The sequence below is a fragment of the Entelurus aequoreus genome, linkage group LG18 (assembly GCF_033978785.1).
Source record: "Entelurus aequoreus isolate RoL-2023_Sb linkage group LG18, RoL_Eaeq_v1.1, whole genome shotgun sequence".
NCBI classification, from domain to species: domain Eukaryota; kingdom Metazoa; phylum Chordata; class Actinopteri; order Syngnathiformes; family Syngnathidae; genus Entelurus; species Entelurus aequoreus.
Window position 1 is genome coordinate 12,781,510 of NC_084748.1, and position 22,458 is coordinate 12,803,967.

The following is a 22,458-nucleotide window of genomic DNA, read 5'->3' on the forward strand; positions in this document are numbered from 1 at the left end:
GGTGTTAGTTTAGGGTTGAAGTTGCCTGGAGGTGTACTTTTAGTTCAGTTTTGAAGGAGGATAGAGATGCCCTTTCTTTTACACCTGTTGGGAGTGCATTCCATATTGATGTGGCGTAGAAACAGAATGAGTTAAGACCTTTGTTCGGAATCTGGGTTTAACGTGGTCAGTGGAGCTCCCTCTGGTGTTGTGGTTATGGCGGTCATTTACGTTAAGGAAGTAGTTTGACATGTACTTCGGTATCAGGGAGGTGTAGCGGATTTTATAGACTAGGCTCAGTGCAAGTTGTTTTACTCTGTCCTCCACCCTGAGCCAGCCCACTTTGGAAAAGTGGGTAGGAGTGAGGTGTGATCTGGGGTGGAGGTCTAGAAGTAATCTGACTAGCTTGTTCTGGAATGTTTGGAGTCTAGATTTGGGGGTTTTGGAGGTGCTGGGGTACCAGGAGGTGCATGCGTAATCGAAAGAGGGTTGAATGAGAGTTCCCGCTAGAATCTTCATGGTGCTTTTGTTGACCAGAGAGGAGATTCTGTAGAGAAATCTTGTTCGTTGGTTGACCTTATTGATTACCTTGGTTGCCATTTTATCACAGGAAAGATTAGCCTCTAGAATGGAACCTAGGTAGGTGACCTCATCTTTCCTGGTGATAACAATGTCACCCACTTTTATAGTGAAGTCATTGACTTTCTTAAGGTTGATTTGGGACCCAAATAGGATGGTTTCCGGTTTACCCAAGTGTATGGATAGCTTATTGTCATGATACTTGTTTCATGTAAACCAATTATATTTTAAAAAATTCACACAGATGCATGCATCATTTAAATAAATGATTTAAACTTTAAAAAAAAACATTTCAATAAAGTCTTACCTCCCACATTTATGTGATGTACTGCAACGTGAATTGTTATATAAAACAAGTGAATTATTACCACCGTTACTTTGGCTAGCTTGCCAGGTACTTGACGCCACTTCGGTGAGGGGTCGACAAATGATTGACACACGGGGAACATTAGACATTTTTTTGTCACATTGTAGGTAATAAGTGTGATTCCAATTGAAAATAACATGTCATTTACTTCAGGACAATGTCGACCAAAAGAACTTTACTTACTGACGTTGTCGACTTCCGAACTTTTTCGCGCCACGCACCGAAGCGCTTCCGCTTTTTCTTCTTCTCGCTTTGTGGACACTTCCGCTTTCTTTTTCTTTTTCTTCTTCTTCTTCTTCTTCTTCTTTTGTTTAAAGGCGGTTGGCAAGCAACCTTCTGGTGTGCATTACCGCCACCTACTTACTCTATATTCTTTTATTTAACCCAGTGTTTTTGAAATATGTGTATAATGCTTTATAACTAGAGATGTCCGATATTATCGGCCGATAAATGCTTTAAAAAATGTAATATCGGAAAAGATCGGTATCGGGTTTCAAAAAGTAAAATGAATGACTTTTTAAAACGCCGCTGTACGGAGCGGTACGTATCCGGTAAAACACGGACGTAGGCCCCAGTATACTCTGGACTGAAGTTGTGTGTCTTCATTGTTTTTGTAGCTGTTGTTTTGAGGCATGTTTAAAAAAAATAAAAAATTATACACTTTGTGAAAGTCAAAGTATACTTAGTATTTCCCATAGTTGTAGTGGGTATTAGGATTATCTCAGGGAGATGGATGGATGGATGGTATTAAAACATGTCCTGCACTTTCTATCTGATGGCAATAGTCACACAGTCCTGTATTATGTTTCCCTATCAATTTCAATGAACTATTTAGATATGTACGTCCTAATCTCATTCTAGTAATATTACAGGCTGACCATATTGTGAAATCACAAAAAGAGGACACATATATGCGTGCACGCCAAGGCCGGGACTAGGTGAAAATTTGCCAATGATACTCAAACTTGTTTTATAAATAATATATTTATTTAAATAAAGCATTTTTTCTCCTCTGTTGACAGCAGTGTTGGCGCTAGGAATTTTCAAAACGGGGTCCCACAGTAAATGTTTGGGGTCCCACTTTTTTGTAAGCGTTTTGAAAAAAAATTATAAATATATGCATTATCCTGTTACGTCTCACATTCTATATTGTGTTTTGTAAAAAGGTTGTCATAAACGTTACTTAATTCATTAAAAAGAAAAAAGAAAACAAATGTGTATACATATGTAAATGTATTCAGTTATAAACATTCATTCACTTTCTTCTTTCCTTCATGGATCTAAACTTTACCACTGCTGGTAGTTTTTTCTATGTTTTTATTTAATAAGTTGTAGATGTATTTATTTCAGTATAAAAGTGTAAAAAGTGTTTTGCTTGGGTCATGAAATGATGATAATGGTGTGCCAGGGCATACATACATTTTATATTTAACGCTTAAATCTCTGGAGTCTACATCAACTTCACATCTATCCCTCATTTCAAAATGTTTTAGGTTTTTTTATGTTGTTTGTTTGTTTGTTTGTTTTCCGCCCTTTTTTGTCAAACAAAACTAAGTTTTTAATGGCAAACACACAAAATATGCAAAATCTTTCACCAAAAATATTTTTCAAAGTGGAATATTTGATGTGAAGTAATCGGAACCTTGTATAGGTCAATAATTCATAGTAACATTGATTTTGATTCAATATTATGTTTACAGCAATGACAGTTTGAAAGAAAAAAAAAAACAGCTTTGTTTTATTAGTCAACGTTGCAACTTTTTCTAAATTACATTTCACCTTTAAGCTTTTTTATTTCACTTTTGTTATGTTTTTGTTTATTTTAATAGTATTTTTAGAATGTGCCGTGGGCCTTTAAAACATTAGCTGTGGGCCGCAAATGGCCTCCGGGGCACACTTTTGACACCCTTGCTATAGATAATAAAAAATTAAATCTGATAAATCTATGGATAAAAAGCAGAGCCTGGCGACGCATGCGCGTTTATCATAACTCTCTCACTCTCTCTGTCTCCGCCCCTCCCTCACCAATGCTGCTGCGTGCGCACACCTTCCCAATTTGTTTTGTTTTTAACCCCTTCTTAACCCTGAACGTACATTGAAAATACACGCAAGCCTAACTCGAAATGCCGGACATTTGAGGCATTTAAGAAACTCCGCCCTGACAGCCGCAAAAGAGGACATGTCTGGGGAAAAGAGGACATTTTTGTTTTTGAAGCAGATTGGTAAATGATGCATCCATAATCAATAACAGATCGAATTAAAGTGATATATATTGCTTTCCATGTCTGCCTATCAGCCCCCCAATCTTTACCCCTCAAAGCCCTTATTATATTTAACACCTTTTTACTTTTCTCCACTATTTGGTTGATGTGTTATATGTTAGCTAACTAGACAATCAGATGGACAGTGTCTATACCAGGGGTGTCCAAAGTGCGGCCCGGGGGCCATTTGCGGCCCGCATGTCATTTTTTAACGGCCCCACGCCCCATTTTAAAATACGATTAAAAAAATTAAAAACATAAAAAGTGGTATGGAAGACCAAACAGGTGAAATGTAACAAGAAAATGTTGCAATGTTTACTCTAATAACACAAAGCTGCCATGCAGGCTGTTTCTTTCTTTAAAAAATAATAATGAATCAAAATCAATGTTATTATGAATTATTGACCTATCCAAGGCTCCAATTACGTCACATTAAATATTGCACTTTGAGATATTTTTTTGGGAAAATGTTGCATATTTTGTGTTTGCCATATAAAAAATGTAGCTGTTTTTTTTTTAAAGAAGGGCCTAAAACGAACAAACAAAAAACATAAACAACAATACAACTTATAATTGACAAATGGATCTGAAGTTGATCTCGAGATTATTGTGTTAAAAGTAAACAGTAAAAAAAAATTATAATTTATTTTTTAACACTTTAATGAGTAGGACCCTTTTGGTTCCCCAATCATTTTTGTGTGATTTGTTTTTAAGTGTCATCGCTCAAAAAATAATAAGGAATTAAAATCAATGGTGTTATGAGTTGTTGTGGGGGGGGGGGGATCAAGATGGTGTTCCTGTGTTCTTTCATGTATGGTAATCAACAGAAGGATGTTCTGTTCTAGCCCAATGACTTCAAAGCGGACAGATGGCAGGATCTGCTCAATTTCCAGACGAACTCTTTTTGAAGTATTTTACAAACTCTTTTTGAACTGTTCGGTAACCACAGGCAACGCTGTTTACGACCCACTTCCCTCTGGAAGCAGCTGTGGTCAGGTGGGGGGAGAAAGTCAAATAAAGGAGGAGTGCAATCTTTTGGCAGAGCGTGCTGAGACACTGTAAGAGGTTACAGGTCGACAGCGACTCTCCTCAATATATTGAGTCCATATTGAATTCTGTCTCTGTTTAATTCTTTGCCTCTTGTCTTGTTTAAATAATAAATTATTAATGGGTTATACTTGTATAGCGCTTTTCTACCTTCAAGGTACTCAAAGCGCTTTGACAGTATTTCCACATTCACCCATTCACACACACATTCACACACTGATGGCGGGAGCTGCCATGCAAGGCGCTAACCAGCAGCCATCAGGAGCAAGGGTGAAGTGTCTTGCCCAAGGACACAACGGACGTGACTAGGATGGTTGAAGGTGGGGATTGAACCCCAGTAACCAGCAACACTCCGATTGCTGATACGGCCACTCTACCAACTTCGCTAGATGTCATCAGTGTTTGAACCTGACAATTACCGTTAAGCAAACTATGAATAATAAAACACGCCAAAACATGTGTTCCTTATCATAGCTACACGTATGACAAAAAAACCAAGTGAAAATCAGTGGTATTCAGTGAGGTAAGATGAATTAAATGCGCTGACAGTTCATTGCTCCTGCCAAATGAATTGCACTGAGTGGAGCGGATCACCACTCCAAGATGGCGGCCCCGCGTCTCGTCAGCGCCAGTAGCGCTCCATGCTGCGTCTACTTATAAGATGTCTATGGGCAATACTGTCCCTGTATTTACTTGGTTTTGGATGGATACCAAATTTTGCGGTATCTCCCACCCCTCATGTGTAAGGTTGGCAGGCGTTTTACTGGCGCCACCTGTTGGTGTGGAGTGTGGCCAGCAGGTGAACCCATATCAGCAAAAATACAAGTATCGGATTAAAATGTTCAATATAAAATGAGATGTTGGTCATTTATTTTATTTAAGTGAAGTCATTTGCAAAAGGTAAACATGGTATACTTGCAGCCACACAACAGCTAAGCACACAGTAGCAAACAAGCTAGACATACAGTGTAAAACATTTGTTAACATAAACAAGTATCAAATTATTATAGACACATTTTACTTACATGTACAAAGTCCCCAAAGCAGAAGCCTGTTAGAAAGTATCTAGTAACAAACGTGTCCACATCATTCAACTTACTGCGTCGAGGCCTTAATGTAATGAATTATTGTGGCCACTAGTTGTGGCAAAAAAACAAAACAATTACCACTCCACTTCAGTTTAAAGACAGTGTAAGTCCATTTCAGACAGTAAATAATAAATAGGTTGTGTTTTTTCTGACTGCCATTGCTGACTACTTTTACTTGATCAAACCTGTTTTAACATTCCACACTCCAAAATAATAAAAATATGTACGATTTGTGCTGATATCGTATTGGGTCAATATCGGTATTGGCCAATACTGAAGGCTTCAACATCGGTATCAAAGTGAAAGAGGGACACCCCTAATTTAAACACTATATAAACTGGAAGCCCGTTTCCGCCACTAAAAAAATAAATTAATAGCGCAATGGTAAATCATGATTATGAGAATGTCAAAATATGAGATAAAAAAATCATAATTTGGAGAATTAAAAAAATAAATAATAATTATGACTTTTTATCTCTTAATTTTGACTTTTTATCCCATAATCATGACTTTGTATATCATATTTTAGATTTTTTTTAGCTCAAAATTTCGACTTTGTAGCTCATAGTTTTGACTTTACCTCATTATTTCCTCATTTTATCTCATAATTTTGAGTTTTTATCTCGCAATGTCGACTTTCCTATCTTTTCATTTCGACTTTTTATCTCATAACTATGACTTTTTATCTCTTAACTTTGACTCTTTACCTAATAATTTCAACTCTCTAAACTCATAATTTTGAGTTTATCTCATTATTGCGATTTATCTCATTTCAATTTTAAGTCATAATGTTGACTTCATCTCATAATTCCACCTTTTTATGTTAATTTGAACTTTTATCTCATAATTTAGACTTCTTGGCTCATAATTATGACTATCTCATAATTTGGACTTTTTATCTCATAATTGTAACTTTATTTCATAATTTTGAATTATGTCCTAATTGTGACTTTTTATCTCATAATTGTAACTTTATTTCATAATTTTGAATTATGTCCTAATTGTGACTTTTTATCTCATAATTGTGATTTTTTATCTCATAATTTCGACTTTTTATCTCGTATTATGACTTTTTATCTCATAATTTTGACATTTATCTCACAATTTTGACTTTTTATCTCATAATTGTGACTTTTTATCTCATAATTGTGATTTTTTATCTCATAATTTCGACTTTTTATCTCGTATTATGACTTTTTATCTCATAATTTTGACATTTATCTCACAATTTTGACTTTTTATCTCATAATTGTGACTTTTTATCTCAAAATTGTGACTTTTTATCTCATAATTGTGACTTTTTATTTCATAATTGACTTTTTATCTCATAACTGACTTTTTAACTAATTAATTTTGTGACTTTTTAGCTCATAATTATGACTTTACCCTCATAATTTTGACTTTATCTGATAATTGTGACTTCTCATAATTGTGACTTTATCTCATAATTGTGACTTCTTATCTCATAATTTTGCCTTTTTATCTCATAATTTTTCCTTTTTTTCCTCATAATTTTTCCTTTTTATCTCATAATTTTGACTTTTTATCTCTTAATTGTGACTTTTTATGTCATAATTGTGACTTTTTATCTCATAACTGACTTTCTAGCTAATTAATTTTGTGACTTTTGACCTCATAATGTTGACTTTGTAGCTCATAATTTAGGCTTTTTAGCTCATAATTTAGATTTTGAAGCTCATAATTATGACTTTTTATCTCATATTTATGACTTTATCTCATAATTGTGACTTTTTATCTCATAAATTAGATTTTTTTAATCTCATAATTGGGACTTTTTGGCTCATAATTATGACTTACCATTGGGGAATGTTTTAAAGTGGTGGAAACGGGCTTCCATAATATAAACAACATAATGTCCAGACTAAAAAATAACATTATGCAAAGTTTATGAGTTCCTAACTAATACATTTCAAATGAATCCAAACAATCGCAAGGTCTGTTGAACTTCAAATTTCCAGGCAGAATCATCTAAACATTTAAGGACCTTGATCAGTCCCTGGCTTACACAAAAGTTGAATATTATTCATTACAAATGGTAATGAAATCTTTCATTTGACAGTTTTAGTTGACTGTTGAAAAAAGAATACATATTCACGTATTCTGTATGTTTCCGTGCTGCTAATTTCGTCTACTCTTCACCGCTCTTTTGGTTTTCGAGGCCTCGTCGAGTCCACCCGCTTCGTCCTCCGCTGGGTTGGATCCGGGCCGGAGCTCCGCCCCGTCGTCCGTGTCGCTCTGGGCCGGCATGACCCGCAGCCAGTGCTGGTAGTAACCACGGAAACCGTCGATCTGCACCAGGTAGTTGTTGCGGGACTTGTACTGGGGTAGAGTAAGACCTTGGCCGTTATTGATGGGAACGTAACGATGGGCGACAGGTGACGTCGTGCGCCGTCCTTACCTGGTCGTAGTTGGGAGGGTATTGTGCGGCAAATTCCAGCTGTTTGATGATGACCTCGTTAGGCCACACCTCCAGGGTACGCATGCATTTCAGCAGCGTTTTGAGGTAAATGTAATCCAGCCGACGACTCGCCTGGCCAATCAGGGCGGAAAACACGTGGACGTTGGGCCTTAATCCTGCCTCCTACGAAAAACACAACTTTTTTGAAAATGTTTTTTACTAAAACGTTCTTTTCTATATTGCTGTCTTGATAAGCGATCGCTTCACATAATAACCATGTCTTCATCATATCGAACGATTTTCCTGAAAAGTATGATCGCCATTGACGATTAATGCTTTTTAACGCCCATCACAAACCACCACCTTTCGGACTGACATTGTTTTTAGTAGGGATGTCCGATAATATCGGACTGACGATATTATCAGCCGATAAATGCTTTAAAATGTAATATCGGAAATGATCGGTTTCAAAAAGTTAAATTTTGACTTTTTAAAACGCCGCTGTGTACACGGACGTAGGGAGAAGTACAGAGCGCCAATAAACCTTAAAGGCACTGCCTTTGCGTGCCGGCCCAATCACATAATATCTACGGCTTTTCACACACACAAGTGAATGCAAGGCATAATTGGTCAACAGCCATACAGTTCACACTGAGGGTAGCCGTTTAAACAACTTTAACACTGTTACAAATATGCGCCACACTGTGAACCCACACCAAACAAGAATGACAAACACATTTCGGGAGAGCATCCGCACCGTAACACAACTTAAACACAAAAGAACAAATACCCAGAACCCCTTGCAGCACTAACTCTTCCGGGACGCTACAATATACACCCCCCGCTACCACCTAATTCCAAAACCAGTTATCCAAGCAACAGTTTGACTGTGTGTAACAAAATTCACACTGAGGGTAGCCGTATAAACAACTTTAACACTGTTACAAATATGCGCCACACTGTGAACCCACACCAAACAAGAATGACAAACACATTTCGGGAGAGCATCCGCACCGTAACACAACTTAAACACAAAAGAACAAATACCCAGAACCCCTTGCAGCACTAACTCTTCCGGGACGCTACAATATACACCCCCCGCTACCACCTAATTCCAAAACCAGTTATCCAAGCAACAGTTTGACTGTGTATAACAAAATTAAATTGGTAAACTTAAAATATTGTATTTGGTTAAAATTTGGCAATGATGATAGCGTATACTCTTCTTGTCTAGAACTTTCAAGGTGCGGTTATAAAGACACTCAATGGTCTTGATTGATGACTGGTGTGCCTGGGACCATGTAGTTAAAGGCCTACTGAAAGCCACTACTACCGACCACGCAGTCTGATAGTTTATATATCAATGATGAAATCTTAACATTGCAACACATGCCAATACGGCCGGGTTAGATTAGTAAAGTGCAACTTTAAATTTCCCGCGAAATATCCTGCTGAAAACGTCTCGGTATGATGACGTTTGCGCGTGACGTCACGGATTGTAGAGGACATTTTGGGACAGCATTGTGGCCAGCTATTAAGTCGTCTGTTTTCATCGCAAAATTCCACAGTATTCTGGACATCTTTGTTGGTGAATCTTTTGCAATTTGTTCAATGAACAATGGAGACAGCAATGAAGAAAGCTGTAGGTGGGAAGCGGTGTATTTCGGCCGGCTGCAGCAACACAAACACGTAGCCGGTGTTTCATTGTTTACATTTCCGAAAGATGACAGTCAAGCTTTACCATTGGTCTGTGGAGAACTGGGACAACAGAGACTCTTACCAGGAGGACTTTGAGTTGGATACGCGGTACCGTGAGTACGCAGCTGCGGCTTCCAAACATTTGATCGCTTGCCCGTACGTGCATGCCGCTATGTGCATGTCACATACATAACTTTGGGGACTTTGGGGAAATATATGTGCTGTATGAACTTTGCGGAGGTGAACGGTACTTTGGGCTGTGGGATTGAGTGTGTTGTGCGGGTGTTTGAATTGTAATGGCGGGTTATATGGACGGGAGGGAGGAGGTGTTTGTTATGCGGGATTAATTTGTGGCATATTAAATATAAGCCTGGTTGTGTTGTGGCTAATAGAGTATATATATGTCTTGTGTTTTACTGTTTTAGTCATTCCCAGCTGAATATCAGGTCCCACCCGCCTCTCACAGCAGCTTCCCTATCTGAATCGCTTCCACTCCTCTCTAGTCCTTCACTCTCACTTTCCTCATCCACAAATCTTTCATCCTCGCTCAAATTAATGGGGAAATCGTCGCTTTCTCGGTCCGAATCGCTCTCGCTGCTGGTGGCCATGATTGTAAACAATGTGCAGATGTGAGGAGCTCCACAACCTGTGACGTCACGCTACTTCCGGTACAGGCAAGGCTTTTTTATCAGCGACGAAAAGTTGCGAACTTTATCGTCGATGTTCTCTACTAAATCCTTTCAGCAAAAATATGGCAATATCGCGAAATGATCAAGTATGACACATAGAATGGACCTGCTATCCCCGTTTAAATAAGAAAATCGCATTTCAGTAGGCCTTTAAGCCATAAGATATGTGTGAAAGAATCATTGAATTCATAAAAGTAAAAGCACAGTTGAGAGTTAAGCAGTTTCTTATCACCTTAAAACAGCCTAGGTTTGCCTTCAGGGTTTTACACATTTTCTTAATGTGACTTTTAAAATTCAGCTGATAGTCTATGATTATGCCCAAATATTTGACTTCAGGTACTTGTTCAATGAGCTCCTCATTAATTTTTACATTCAGGTTTGTTTGAGGTAGCTTTTTTATGGAGAAGCAGACAGAGTTAGTCTTTTTAGTGTTTAGGGTTAAATAGGATGATGCCAGCCAAGATGCTATTTTGTCTAATTTAGCATTTAATTAGTAGTTGTCGTAGTGCTTATTGTTTGATGTGTGATGTTGCCTCCTTCTATTTGATACCAAGTTCATGTTAGTGTGGTTGTTGCTACCATTCGTAAAAAGTTACTTCCTGCATTGAACTTTCTGTGCCTCTTACGTTGTCTTGTTGACGTACAACCACATCAAAAGTAGCGTGCCGCATTACATCAAGCGTCTCGGTAACAACGACGTAACGTACAAAAAAGTAATTGTTTAAATTACTCGTTACTAATGAAATATAATAATAACGCCGTTATTCCGAGCACTGCTTACCTTTATGTCTTGGAGCAGCTGAAGACCGTCTTTCTGTCGCCGGCAGGCCAGGGCGAGGCTTCCGAACGTCCGCAAGTCCACGCTCACGTTGCGCTGCTGCATCACAGCCAACACGGCCTGGAAAGACACACGCTCGTTAAGTGCCAACTCATTCATTAATTGATTAACGTGGACCCCGACTTAAACAAGTTCCGTACAATTGACCACTAAATGGTCAATTGTACGGAATATGTACTGTACTGTGTAAAGCGTACTGTTTCATATAATGTATTCTCTTCCTTTGCAATCTACTAATACAAGTTTCAATCAATCAATCAATCCAAGCAGGCCTCCATAGAGCAGGCAGCAGCGAGCGGGCACTGGGAACAAAAAACAGTCCTTCGAAAGTGCTCTACCATGAATTACCCCGATTTAAACAAGTTGAAAAACTTATTTGGGTGTTACCATTTAGTGGTCAATTGTACGGAATATGTACTGTACTGTGCAATCTACTAATACAAGTTTCAATCAATCAATGATCAGCGCGCTAGCTGCTAGCTAGGGATCAGCATGCTAGCTGCCTTTTTGGGGAAATGAGCAGTATCACCATGTGGAGAGTTCATCGAAGTGCAGTAATCACTAAGTTTTACGATAATTAGCATTTGGAAGGGTAATACTAACAGTCCTGAATTTTACAGCGGTTTATCTTTAATAGCAATAATTGTTACATGCCTAGTGTGCAGCTTGTCATTACAACTCTGTACACTAGATGGCAGTGTTTACGGCAAATTAGACTATGACATCACTGACCCCCCTTTCCCAGCCAAACAAACAGTGTGTATGTGTGTGTGAGTGCACTGCAAAAACTGAAATCTAAGTAAGATTAAATATCTCAAATAAGGGTGATATTTGCCTATTTTCTGTCTGATAAGATAATTCTTCTCACTAAGCAGATTTTATGTTAGTGTTTTACTTGTTTTAAGGGTTTTGGTCCTAAATTATCTCATTAAGATATTACAACTTGTAGCTAAGATTTTATGACCTATATTGAGTAAAACATGTTTGATACCAGAATATTAACTGTTGCAAAGCTGTGTCATCAACACTCACAAGTATAAAACTATTTTTTTAAAGTAATAATTTCTTATTTCAAGCATGAAAAAAAAAAATCACGACTTTGACACAGTTTTGTCTCATAATTAAAACGAATGGACTTTGCGGTTTTATTTTCAATGAAACAATAGAAGATACATACTCCTATAGTAGTACAGTTGGCACAGCACAGTAAACTGACAGTTAAAAACATGTGACATTTCTAACAATTTTTAACAGAAATAGTTCATGCACATTCAGATGAATTCTTTAAAATTACAATTAAAAATTTTTTGGCCGGGGTCGGGCTGTATATATGCGCTCTAATTGACTGAAAGAGCACGCACTTGGCGCGATTATGTCATGTTATCGATGGAAAAATGCATTTTTAGACCATATGATTTGCCTGAGCGGCTAGGAGACCCCGAGAGTAACAAGCGGTTGCCTTGTTGCCTTTCCATTAAGAACAATACATTTGTTTTTAGTATAAGTTTGCTGGTTTCAAGAAATGTAATGCCAAGCGCATATCATTATGTCAAGATAATGGCACTAGCATTTACTTCATTTAAAAATATTTTTCAACATATTGAGCAAAAACGTCTCTTTTTTTTTTTTTACCAAGAAAAGTGCACTTGTTACTAGTGAGAATATTCTTATTTTAAGGTATTTTGGGTTCAATGAAGTTAGCTAATTGTACTTGTTTTGGAAAGTCTTGACAAGCCAAATGTTCTTGTTCTATTGGCAGATAATTTTGCTCAGTTCAAATAAAATACCCCTAATTTTTGTAATTTTTTTTTCTTGTTTTTGAACACTGACTTTTTGCAGTGTGTGTGTCTGTGTGTGTGTGTGTGTGTATGTGTGTGTGTACCTTAGCTCCTTCCAAGTCTGCAGCTCTTGCGGCCCTACGAATGGCCGAGTTGTAAAAGGCGGCGTCCGGCTTGACGTGATGCTGCTTGGCGACCTCTAAGAGTACCTCCAAAGACCGGACGCCGGGCTCCATGGTGTCCGCCAGCAGCGTCAACGTCCGAATGTCCGGCTTGAGCCCGTTTGCCGCCATCTTGTCCAGGAAACCTTCGCCTCCGCCGAGCAGAGCGAGTCTATCGGAGGGTCCGTCCACGCTGCCGAAGGAGATGGAGCCGTGCCCCGCCCCCTCCAGGAGGTCCAGCAGGTTAGGGGCTGAGCCAACCGGCAGCAGCCCGGTTCCGTCGGGCCTGGACGGCACCAAAGAGTTCTGTGTGTGGTGGGAGTGCTCGCTGCCGCCGCCTTGGACATCAGCCGGGACAAACAGCTCCCGCTCCAGGAGGTCCACGTCAACCTGAGCTTTGCCGGACTTTGGTTCTTGCACATGTGGTCCAAGCAGGATGCTGGAGGCCAGCGCGGCGTCGCCCATCCCGCAATCTCTGGCAGTCCTCAAGAGCAGGGTGTAGTTGTTGGAGTCGGGAACGATCCCGGACTTGAGCATCTGGCGCCAAACCTGGATGGAAAAAAGCAAAACATACCAATTCCCCATATACCTTGAATTTAACCAAAAACTGTTCCAAATTCTAAAAGTGATCTTCTTTTGCCTCTCATTCAATATTTATTTTTCACTAATATTGGCCGATACTGATACGATATCAGCAGGAATCATACATATTTGATTATTTTGTAGTGTGGAATGTTAATAAATGTTTAATCAATGAAAAGAGTCAAACAGAAAACAATAATAGATATGAAAAACACTAACCTATTTATTATAAATGGACTTAGGCTGTCTTTAAGTTTAAGTGAAATGGTACACTGCAAAAACTGAAATCTAAGTAAGATTAAATATCTCAAATAAGGGTGATATTTGCTTATTTTCTGTCTGATAAGATAATTCTTCTCACTAAGCAGATTTTATGTTAGAGTGTTTTACTTGTTTTAAGGGTTTGGGTCCTAAATGATCTCAGTAAGATATTACAGCTTGTTGCTGAGATTTTATGACCTATATTGAGTAAAACATGCTTGAAACTAGAATATCAACTGTTGCAAAGCTGTTATCAACACTCACAAGTATAAAACTACTTTTTTAAAGTAATAATTTCTTATTTCAAGTATGTAAAAAAAACAATCATGACTTTGACACAATTGTGTCTCATATTAAAACAGATGACAGCCAAATGGACTTTGCTGTTTTATTTTTAATGAAACAATAGAAAATACGTACTCATATAGTAGTACAGTTATTAGTGAGAAAATACTTATTTTAAGGTATTTTTGGGTTCATTGAGGTTAGCAAATTTTACTTGTTTTGGAAAGTCTTGACAAGCCAAATTTTCTTGTACTCTTGGCAGATAATTTTGCTTAGTTCAAATAAAATACCCCTCAATTTTGTATTTTTTTTCTTGTTTTTGAACAGACTTTTTGTAGTGTGTTTTTCATTCAATTCATTTAGTTAAGCCAATGCCAAAAATCTGCCTTTTTTTTTTTACAAATACAACAGAACTACATCAGCAGATACAATATACACACATATGATACCAGTGTTTAGTATTAAAACATAAATATTATTTGATGAAGCAGATAGTAATAACCACTGCTCAAGCTCCATTCATTAAAAAAATACTCTCAACGTCAATAATTTTCCCAAATATGTTTTCACATCTGACATGGCATTTATTTGAGTTGTTGTGAGAAAATTCTTCCCCAGTCGGCTCAGTTAATTCGCCCCTGCCTTGGAGATATTGTACGTGTCAGTAATATGCAACTCGAATTATTTGATTCTTGTTTGAACTGACAAATGTACTGTTTTACACTGCCATATTGTCCAGTTAAGGACACTTATTACAAAACCCAAAACCAGTGAAGTTGGCACATTGTGTAAATGGTAAATAAAAACAGAATACAATGATTTCCAAATCCTTTTCAACTTATATTCAATTGAATAGACTGCAAAGACAAGATATTTAATGTTCCAACTGAGAAACTTCTTTTTTTGTTGTTGCAAATAATCATTAACTTAGAATGGCAGCAACACATTGCAAAAAAGTTGGCACAGGGGCACGTTTACCACTGTGTTACATGGCCTTTCCTTTTAACAACACGTGGCTTGGCATTGTCTTGCTGAAATAAGCAGGGGCGTCCATAATAACATTGCTTGGATGGCAACATATGTTGCTCCAAAACCTGTATGTACCTTTCAGCATTAATGATGCCTTCACAGATGTGTAAGTTATCCATAACTTGGGCTCTAATACACCCCCATACCATCACAGATGCTGGCTTTTGAACTCTGCGCTTATAACAATCCGAAAGGTTATTTTCCTCTTTGGTCCGGAGGACACGACGTCCACAGTTTCCAAAAACAATTTGAAATGTGGACTCGTCAGACCACAGAACACTTTTCCACTTTGTATCAGTCCATCTTAGATGAGCTCGGGCCCAGCGAAGCCAGCGGCGTTTCTGGGTGTTGTTGATAAATGGCTTTCGCTTTGCATAGTAGACTTTTAACTTGCACTTACAGATGTAGCGACGAACTGTGGTTACTGACAGTGGTTTTCAGAAGTGTTCCTGAGCCCATATGGTGATATCCTTTACACACTGATGTCTCTTTTTGATGCAGTACTGCCTGAGGGATCGAAGGTCACGAGCATTCAATGTTGGTTTTCAGCATTGAACGCTTACGTGCAGTGATTTCTCCAGATTTTCTGAACCTTTTGATGATATTACGGACCGTAGATGGTGAATTCATAAATTGGATGGCTGGTTGAGAAATGTTGTTCTTAAACTGTTCGACAATTTGCTCACGCATTTGTTGACAAAGTGGTGACCCTTGCCCCATCCTTGTTTGTGAATGAGTGAACATTTCATGGAAGCTGCTTTTATACCAAATCATGGCACCCACCTGTTCCCAATTAGCCTGTTCACCTGTGGGATGTTCCAAATAAGTGTTTGATGAGCATTCCTCAACTTTCTCTGTCTTTTTTGCCACTTGTGCCAGCTTTTTTTAAACATGTTGCAGGCATCAAATTTCAAATGAGCTAATATTTGCAAAAAAATAAAGTTTGCAATCTTTGCAGTCTATCCAATTGAATACAGGTTGAAAAGGATTTGCAAATCATTGTATTTTGTTTTTAATTACCATTTACACAACATGCCAACTTCACTGGTTTTGGAGTTTGTATTTGATACTTGTTTATATTGACAAATGTGCTGTTTTACACTGCAATAGTGACCAGTTAAGGACACTTGTTACGTACACTACCGTTCAAAAGTTTGGGGTCACATTGAAATGTCTTTATTTTTGAAGGAAAAGCACTGTACTTTTCAATGAAGATAACTTTAAACTAGTCTTAACTTTAAAGAAATACACTCTATACATTGCTAATGTGGTAAATGACTATTCTAGCTGCAAATGTCTGGTTTTTGGTGCAATATCTACATAGGTGTATAGAGGCCCATATCCAGCAACTATCACTTCAGTGTTCTAATGGTACAATGTGTTTGCTCATTGGCTCAGAAGGCTAATTGATGATTAGAAAACCCTTGTGCAATCATGTTCACACATCTGAAAACAGTTTAGCTCGTTACAGAAGCTACAAAACGGACCTTCCTTTGAGCAGATTGAGTTTCTGGAGCATCACATTTGTGGGGTCAATTAAACGCTCAAAATGGCCAGAAAAAGAGAACTTTCATCTGAAACTCGACAGTCTATTCTTGTTCTTAGAAATGAAGGCTATTCCACAAAATTGTTTGGGTGACCCCAAACTTTTGAACGGTAGTGTATGTCTAGCTTGTGTGCTATTGTGTGCTCAGCTGTTGTGTAGCTGCTAGCTCCTAGTAGCCTGCCATGTTTACCTTTTGTAAATGACTTGACTAAAATAGAAGGCTTATTGGAGGACATTTAGATGCTAAATGGCTTTGCATACTGATTTTTTGCCAGATTAACATCTGATATGAATTATCGAATGATTATTAATATTGCTACACCTTTTCCTACTGATATTGACTACTAATAACAAAATGAGGGTTTGCAGTTTGACTGTGGAACAGATTAATTCTATTTCCAACTTTCGAGGAGGAACAGACCTGCAAAGCGAGTCTGAAGCCCAAGTCCTTGTCCTTCAGGCATCCCATCAGCAAGTAGTGAAAGGTCTCCTGCGTGACGGCGTGGCCGTTCTGCAGCATCTCCTGGGAGCACACACAACGTCACACACGAGTCGGCGCAGACAGGAAGAACGCCACGCTTTCACACACACACACACACACACACACACACACACACACACACACACACACACACACACACACACACACACACACACACACACACACACACACACACACACACACACACACACACACGTCTCACCCTCAGTGTGTGCAGGCAGGCCTGCAGGTGGTTGCAGACGGCGTGCGTCTTGAGTAGGGCGTGGTACGTGATGGTGCTCAGGGCGTGGTTCTTGCGGAGCAGCTCCTGCTCCAAGTTGAGCGCCTGCTGGAGGCCGGCCTTCTTGTTGGGCGACTCTGCGCAGGCGTTGAAGAGAGCCGTGTAGGTGGCGTCCGACGCCTCCAGACCTCGCTTCTTCATCTGGAACAGTTACATAGCTGTATGTCAGGACCATTCCACCAGGAGTGTTAGGGATCTACTGCAAAACCACTACTCAAGAGATCCTCTATATCAGTGGTCCCAACCTTTTTGCAATGCTTGAAAATTTGTCCCACGGCCCGGTGGTTGGGGACCACTGCTCTATATGACAGGAGTGCTCTGCTGTGTTTAAATACTGTACCTACTGCAAAAACGCTAGTCAAAGATCCACTATATGAACGGAGCTCACCGCTGTTTTTAAAGGCCTAATGCAAAACTCTAGTCAAAGATCCTTTAGATCAGTGGTCCCCAACCACCGGTCTGTGACGCATTTGCTACCGGGCCGCAGAGAAACATTAAATAATTTATAAAGGACTGCATTTTCTCCGACTTAACTTTGGCCTGTCCCACTAGACCAGGGATGTCAAACTTGTTTTCATTGAGGGCCACACTGCAGTCATTAGAGGGCTGCTTGTAACAGTAAATGAATGAATTTGCCTATGAACTTAAATATATAAAAAAAAAAAAAAAAAATTCTTACGTAAAGAGTAAAAAAATCTTGGGATTTTACCACAGTTTAGAAATACAGTACCGCTGTTTAATTTTATTTTGGCAACTCAGCTGCCAGTTTTTTACCATAATAAAATGTGGTACCATAAAATCATCAACTGTGGGTATTTTTATTTTTTTGTCATAAAGAAATACAATCATGTGTGCTTACGGACTGTATCCCTGCAGACTATATTGATCTATATTTATATATAATGTATATATTGTGTTTTTTATGTTGATTTAATTAAAAAAAATTAAAACATTTTTTTATTTTTTTATTTCTTGTGCGGCCCGGTACCAATCGGTCCACGGACCGGTACCGGGCCACGGCCTGGTGGTTGGGGACCACTGCTCTATATGACAGGAGTGCTATGCTGTTTTTAAGGATCTACTGCAAAAATGCAGGTCAAATATCCTCTATATGACTGGAGTACTATGTTGTTTTTAAGGATCTACTGCAAAACTCAGGTTAAAGATCCTCAATACGACAGGAGTACTATGCTGTTTTAAAGGATCTACTGCAAAACGCAGTACAAAGATCCTCTATAAGACAGGAGTACTATACTGTTTTAAGGATTGACTGCAAAACACAGGTCCAAGATCCCCTATACGACAGGAGTATTATGCTGTTTTTAAAGATCTACTGCCAAAAATAAGTTAAAGATCCTCTATACAACAGGAGTACTGTGCTGTTTTTAAGAATCCACTGCAAAATCGCAGGTCGAAGATCCTTTATAAGACAGGATTACTATGCTGTTTTTAAGGATCTACTGCAAAATGCAGGTCCAAGATTGTCTATACGACAGGAGTACTATGCTGTTTTGAAGGATCTACTGCAAAATGCAGGTCCAATATCTTCTATACGACAGGAGTACTATGCTGTTTTTAAGGATCTACTGCAAAATGCAGGTCCAATATCTTCTATACGACAGGAGTACTATGCTGTTTTTAAGGATCTACTGCAAAATGCAGGTCCAAGATCTTCTATACGACAGGAGTACTATGCTGTTTTTAAGGATTTACTGCAAAATGCAGGTCCAATATCTTCTATACGACAGGAGTACTATGCTGTTTTTAAGGATCTACTGCAAAATGCAGGTCCAATATCTTCTATACGACAGGAGTACTATGCTGTTTTTAAGGATCTACTGCAAAATGCAGGTCCAAGATCCTCTATACGACGGGATTACTATGCTGTTTTGAAAGATCTACTGCAAAATGCAGGTCCAAGATCTTCTATACGACAGGAGTACTATGCTGTTTTTAATGATCTACTGCAAAATGCAGGTCCAAGATCTTCTATACGACAGGAGTACTATGCTGTTTTTAAGGATCTACTGCAAAATGCAGGTCCAATATCTTCTATACGACAGGAGTACTATGCTGTTTTTAAGGATCTACTGCAAAATGCAGGTCCAATATCTTCAATACGACAGGAGTACTAATGCTGTTTTTAAGGATCTACTGCAAAACACAGGTCCAAGATCCTCTATACGACAGGAGTACTATGCTGTTTTTAAGGATCTACTGCAAAATGCAGGTCCAAGATCTTCTATACGACAGGGGTACTATGCTGTTTCTAAGGATCTACTACAAAAACGCTGGTAGCTCCCAAGTTTTGAGTTGAAGTGGTGAACTCCTTGAAGTCAAGGTTCAGCAGATAGAGGTGAAAGGCGTGTGTGTGTTGTTTCCTCACGTCGTTGTAGAGCTTGAAGGCCTTCTTGAGTTGTCCAGCACGTCCACATCCTCCAATGAGGACGCTGTAGTTGTATTCCTCCGGCCGGAGTCTCTCCGCCAGCAGCATGTCTCTGCTGAACATCTCCAAGGCCTCCTGCAGCTGAGAGCATATTTTGCTTCAATAATGACGTCACAGTATGTTTGGTGTATAAACCACGCCAACCTTTCCTGCTTTAATCAGCTTCTTGCATTGTAGGAAGTACCAGTAGGTGGTATTACTCCTCCCGACCCTGCGGACGCTCTCCGCCGGCTTCCGCTCCTCGTCTTCCCCGTACCTCAAATCCAACATTTCCGGGCTGCTTTTCTTGAAAATCCTCCTGGCGGGTATGCGCGTGGAATAAGTCCCAAACTTGTCATTTTCGTCGGATACTGAGGGCTCCTCCTGCCGCCGGGATGACACCCACCGGACGTTTGGCTTCCGTGAAGCCGGCGGGAGAAGTGCCGCGGGTGGCGAAGACGGACACCGCGGGGCCGCGAGTTTGTTGACCGCTGGCGAGAGGAACTTAGCAGCCCTGACCGGTACTCTTGTCCCATTTCGAGCGCACAAACTTGCAATTGATAGTAGCATGATTTAAAATTACTCGTTACAAACTACTTCATTAATTATATGTAATAACTATGTTGGCGGAAAAGACATTTTGGTTATAATGACAAGCACGGGTGTGCTCGTGTTACGGACGCCGCCATGTTTGATGACGCAGAACCATAAAAGACACTAGTAGTCGATCAGGAAGGAACATTAGCAAACATTTGTCTGGGGAAGTGCTCGGACAAAACTGACAGTATTTGTCGTAAAACAAAACAAGTGTTGGTTATGAACTATTATTTATCTTTGCAAAACCCTCAGATGCTTCAATTTATATGTCCAAACGAATCGACTATACTGTCATTCGATTGGTATGTCTGCGCCTATGAGAGATGGGATTTATGGCTCTTTAAAGGGAACCGGATGTTGTGGAGCGGTTCTTTGAAAAGAGTCGTTCTTTAAAAAGAGCCGTTCAAAAGACTTTATCCTGGACAATATTCATGACAAATTTGCGCTTAGTTTTAAGGATGTGCTATTTGGATTTACACTGTATGAAAAACAATTTGAAAAGGAATTTTACTTTTGCAACCTCATTATATTATTGGCTAAGTTTTATATTAATAAATGTAAGTTTCTCAATACTGACCTGTTTTTTGTTCCTTAAAAAAGATTTAGAACTCTACATTAAAACACTCTGTACTTCTAACAACCAAAAAGCTGTGAAAACGATGATGCTGTGTTCCAAATTTAAGTTATTTACTAAAATTGAGTGAGCCTATGGCTTTGCACTTATATATATATATACATATAAATATATATATATATATATATATATATATATATATATATATATATATATATATATATATATATATATATATATATATATAATTTTTTTTAAAATTCTATTTTAGTTACTTTGAATTTACAACCCCCTGGCGCTGTTTTGTACTGTTTTTGTGCTTATTTTGATTATTGTTTCTCGACTGTTTGTTAATGTTGAAATTTATAAATAAAGGTTAAAACATTTTTAAAAAAAATTATAATAAAAAAAATGGTTATTATCATTATTTTTTTTGCTGCTTTTTTAGCAACATGATTTATTTCCAAAATTCTCGAAAAAATTGTTGCACAGCAGCTAAATGAACACTTAGTGACTAACAATCTCTGTGAACCTTTTCAATCCGGTTTCAGGGCAAATCACTCTACGGAGACAGCCCTCGCAAAAATGACTAATGATCTATTGCTAACGATGGATTCTGATGCGTCATCTATGTTGCTGCTTCTTGATCTTAGCGCCGCTTTCGATACCGTCGATCATAATATTTTATTAGAGCGTATCAAAACACGTATTGGTATGTCAGACTTAGCCTTGTCTTGGTTTAACTCTTATCTTACTGACAGGATGCAGTGCGTCTCCCATAACAATGTGACCTCGGACTATGTCAAGGTAACGTGCGGAGTTCCCCAGGGTTCGGTTCTTGGCCCTGTACTCTTTAGTATTTACATGCTGCCGCTGGGTGACATCATACGCAAGTACGGTGTTAGCTTTCACTGTTATGCTGATGACACTCAACTCTACATGCCCCTAAAGCTGACCAACACGCCGGACTGTAGTCAGCTGGAGGCGTGTCTTAATGAAATTAAACAATGGATGTCCGCTAACTTTTTGCAACTCAACGCTAAGAAAACGGAAATGCTGATTATCGGTCCTGCTAGACACCGACATCTATTTAATAATACCACCTTAACATTTGACAACCAAACAATTAAACAAGGCGACTCGGTAAAGAATCTGGGTATTATCTTCGGCCCAACTCTCTCGTTTGAGTCACACATTAAGAGTGTTACTAAAACGGCCTTCTTTCATCTCCGTAATATCGCTAAAATTCGTTCCATCTTGTCCACTAGCGACGCTGAGATCATTATTCATGCGTTCGTTACGTCTCGTCTCGATTACTGTAACGTATTATTTTCGGGCCTCCCTATGTCTAGCATTAAAAGATTACAGTTGGTACAAAATGCGGCTGCAAGGCTTTTGACAAAAACAAGAAAGTTTGATCATATTACGCCTATACTGGCTCACCTGCACTGGCTTCCTGTGCACTTAAGATGC

The 22,458-nt window shown here is 38.8% G+C and overlaps 2 protein-coding genes across 2 annotated transcripts in view; both read right to left on the reverse strand.

The window, feature by feature from the left end:
- Positions 1–1,220, reverse strand: part of LOC133633810 (uncharacterized) — a 36,010-nt gene extending 34,790 nt beyond the window's left edge. Inside the window, exon 1 of the mRNA XM_062026528.1 lies at positions 1,109–1,220. The gene's annotated coding sequence lies outside the window, so the exon portion shown is untranslated. The remainder of the gene's footprint in view (positions 1–1,108) is intronic.
- A 3,877-nt stretch (positions 1,221–5,097) lies between these two features.
- LOC133633813 (pentatricopeptide repeat-containing protein 1, mitochondrial-like) lies at positions 5,098–20,687 on the reverse strand. The gene is made up of 8 exons (XM_062026532.1): positions 19,980–20,687; positions 19,776–19,916; positions 17,312–17,530; positions 17,029–17,130; positions 12,848–13,453; positions 10,909–11,025; positions 7,741–7,923; positions 5,098–7,661 (listed from the first exon to the last, which is right to left on the reverse strand). The coding sequence occupies exons 1-8, from the start codon at positions 20,382–20,384 to the stop codon at positions 7,461–7,463; spliced, it is 1,974 nt and encodes a 657-aa protein (XP_061882516.1). The 5' UTR covers positions 20,385–20,687; the 3' UTR covers positions 5,098–7,460.
- Between the last annotated feature and the right edge of the window lie 1,771 nt (positions 20,688–22,458).

Coding starts and splice junctions, on each gene's coding strand:
- LOC133633813 (XM_062026532.1), bottom strand. CDS start 20,384: ATGCTACTATCAATTGCAAGTTTGTGCGCTCGAAATGGGACAAGAGTA. Junction 17,531..19,775: donor CCTTCAAGCTCTACAACGAC/GTGAGGAAACAA, acceptor TAACTGTTCCAG/ATGAAGAAGCGAGGTCTGGA. Junction 13,454..17,028: donor GCTTCAGACTCGCTTTGCAG/GTCTGTTCCTCC, acceptor TTTTCCATCCAG/GTTTGGCGCCAGATGCTCAA.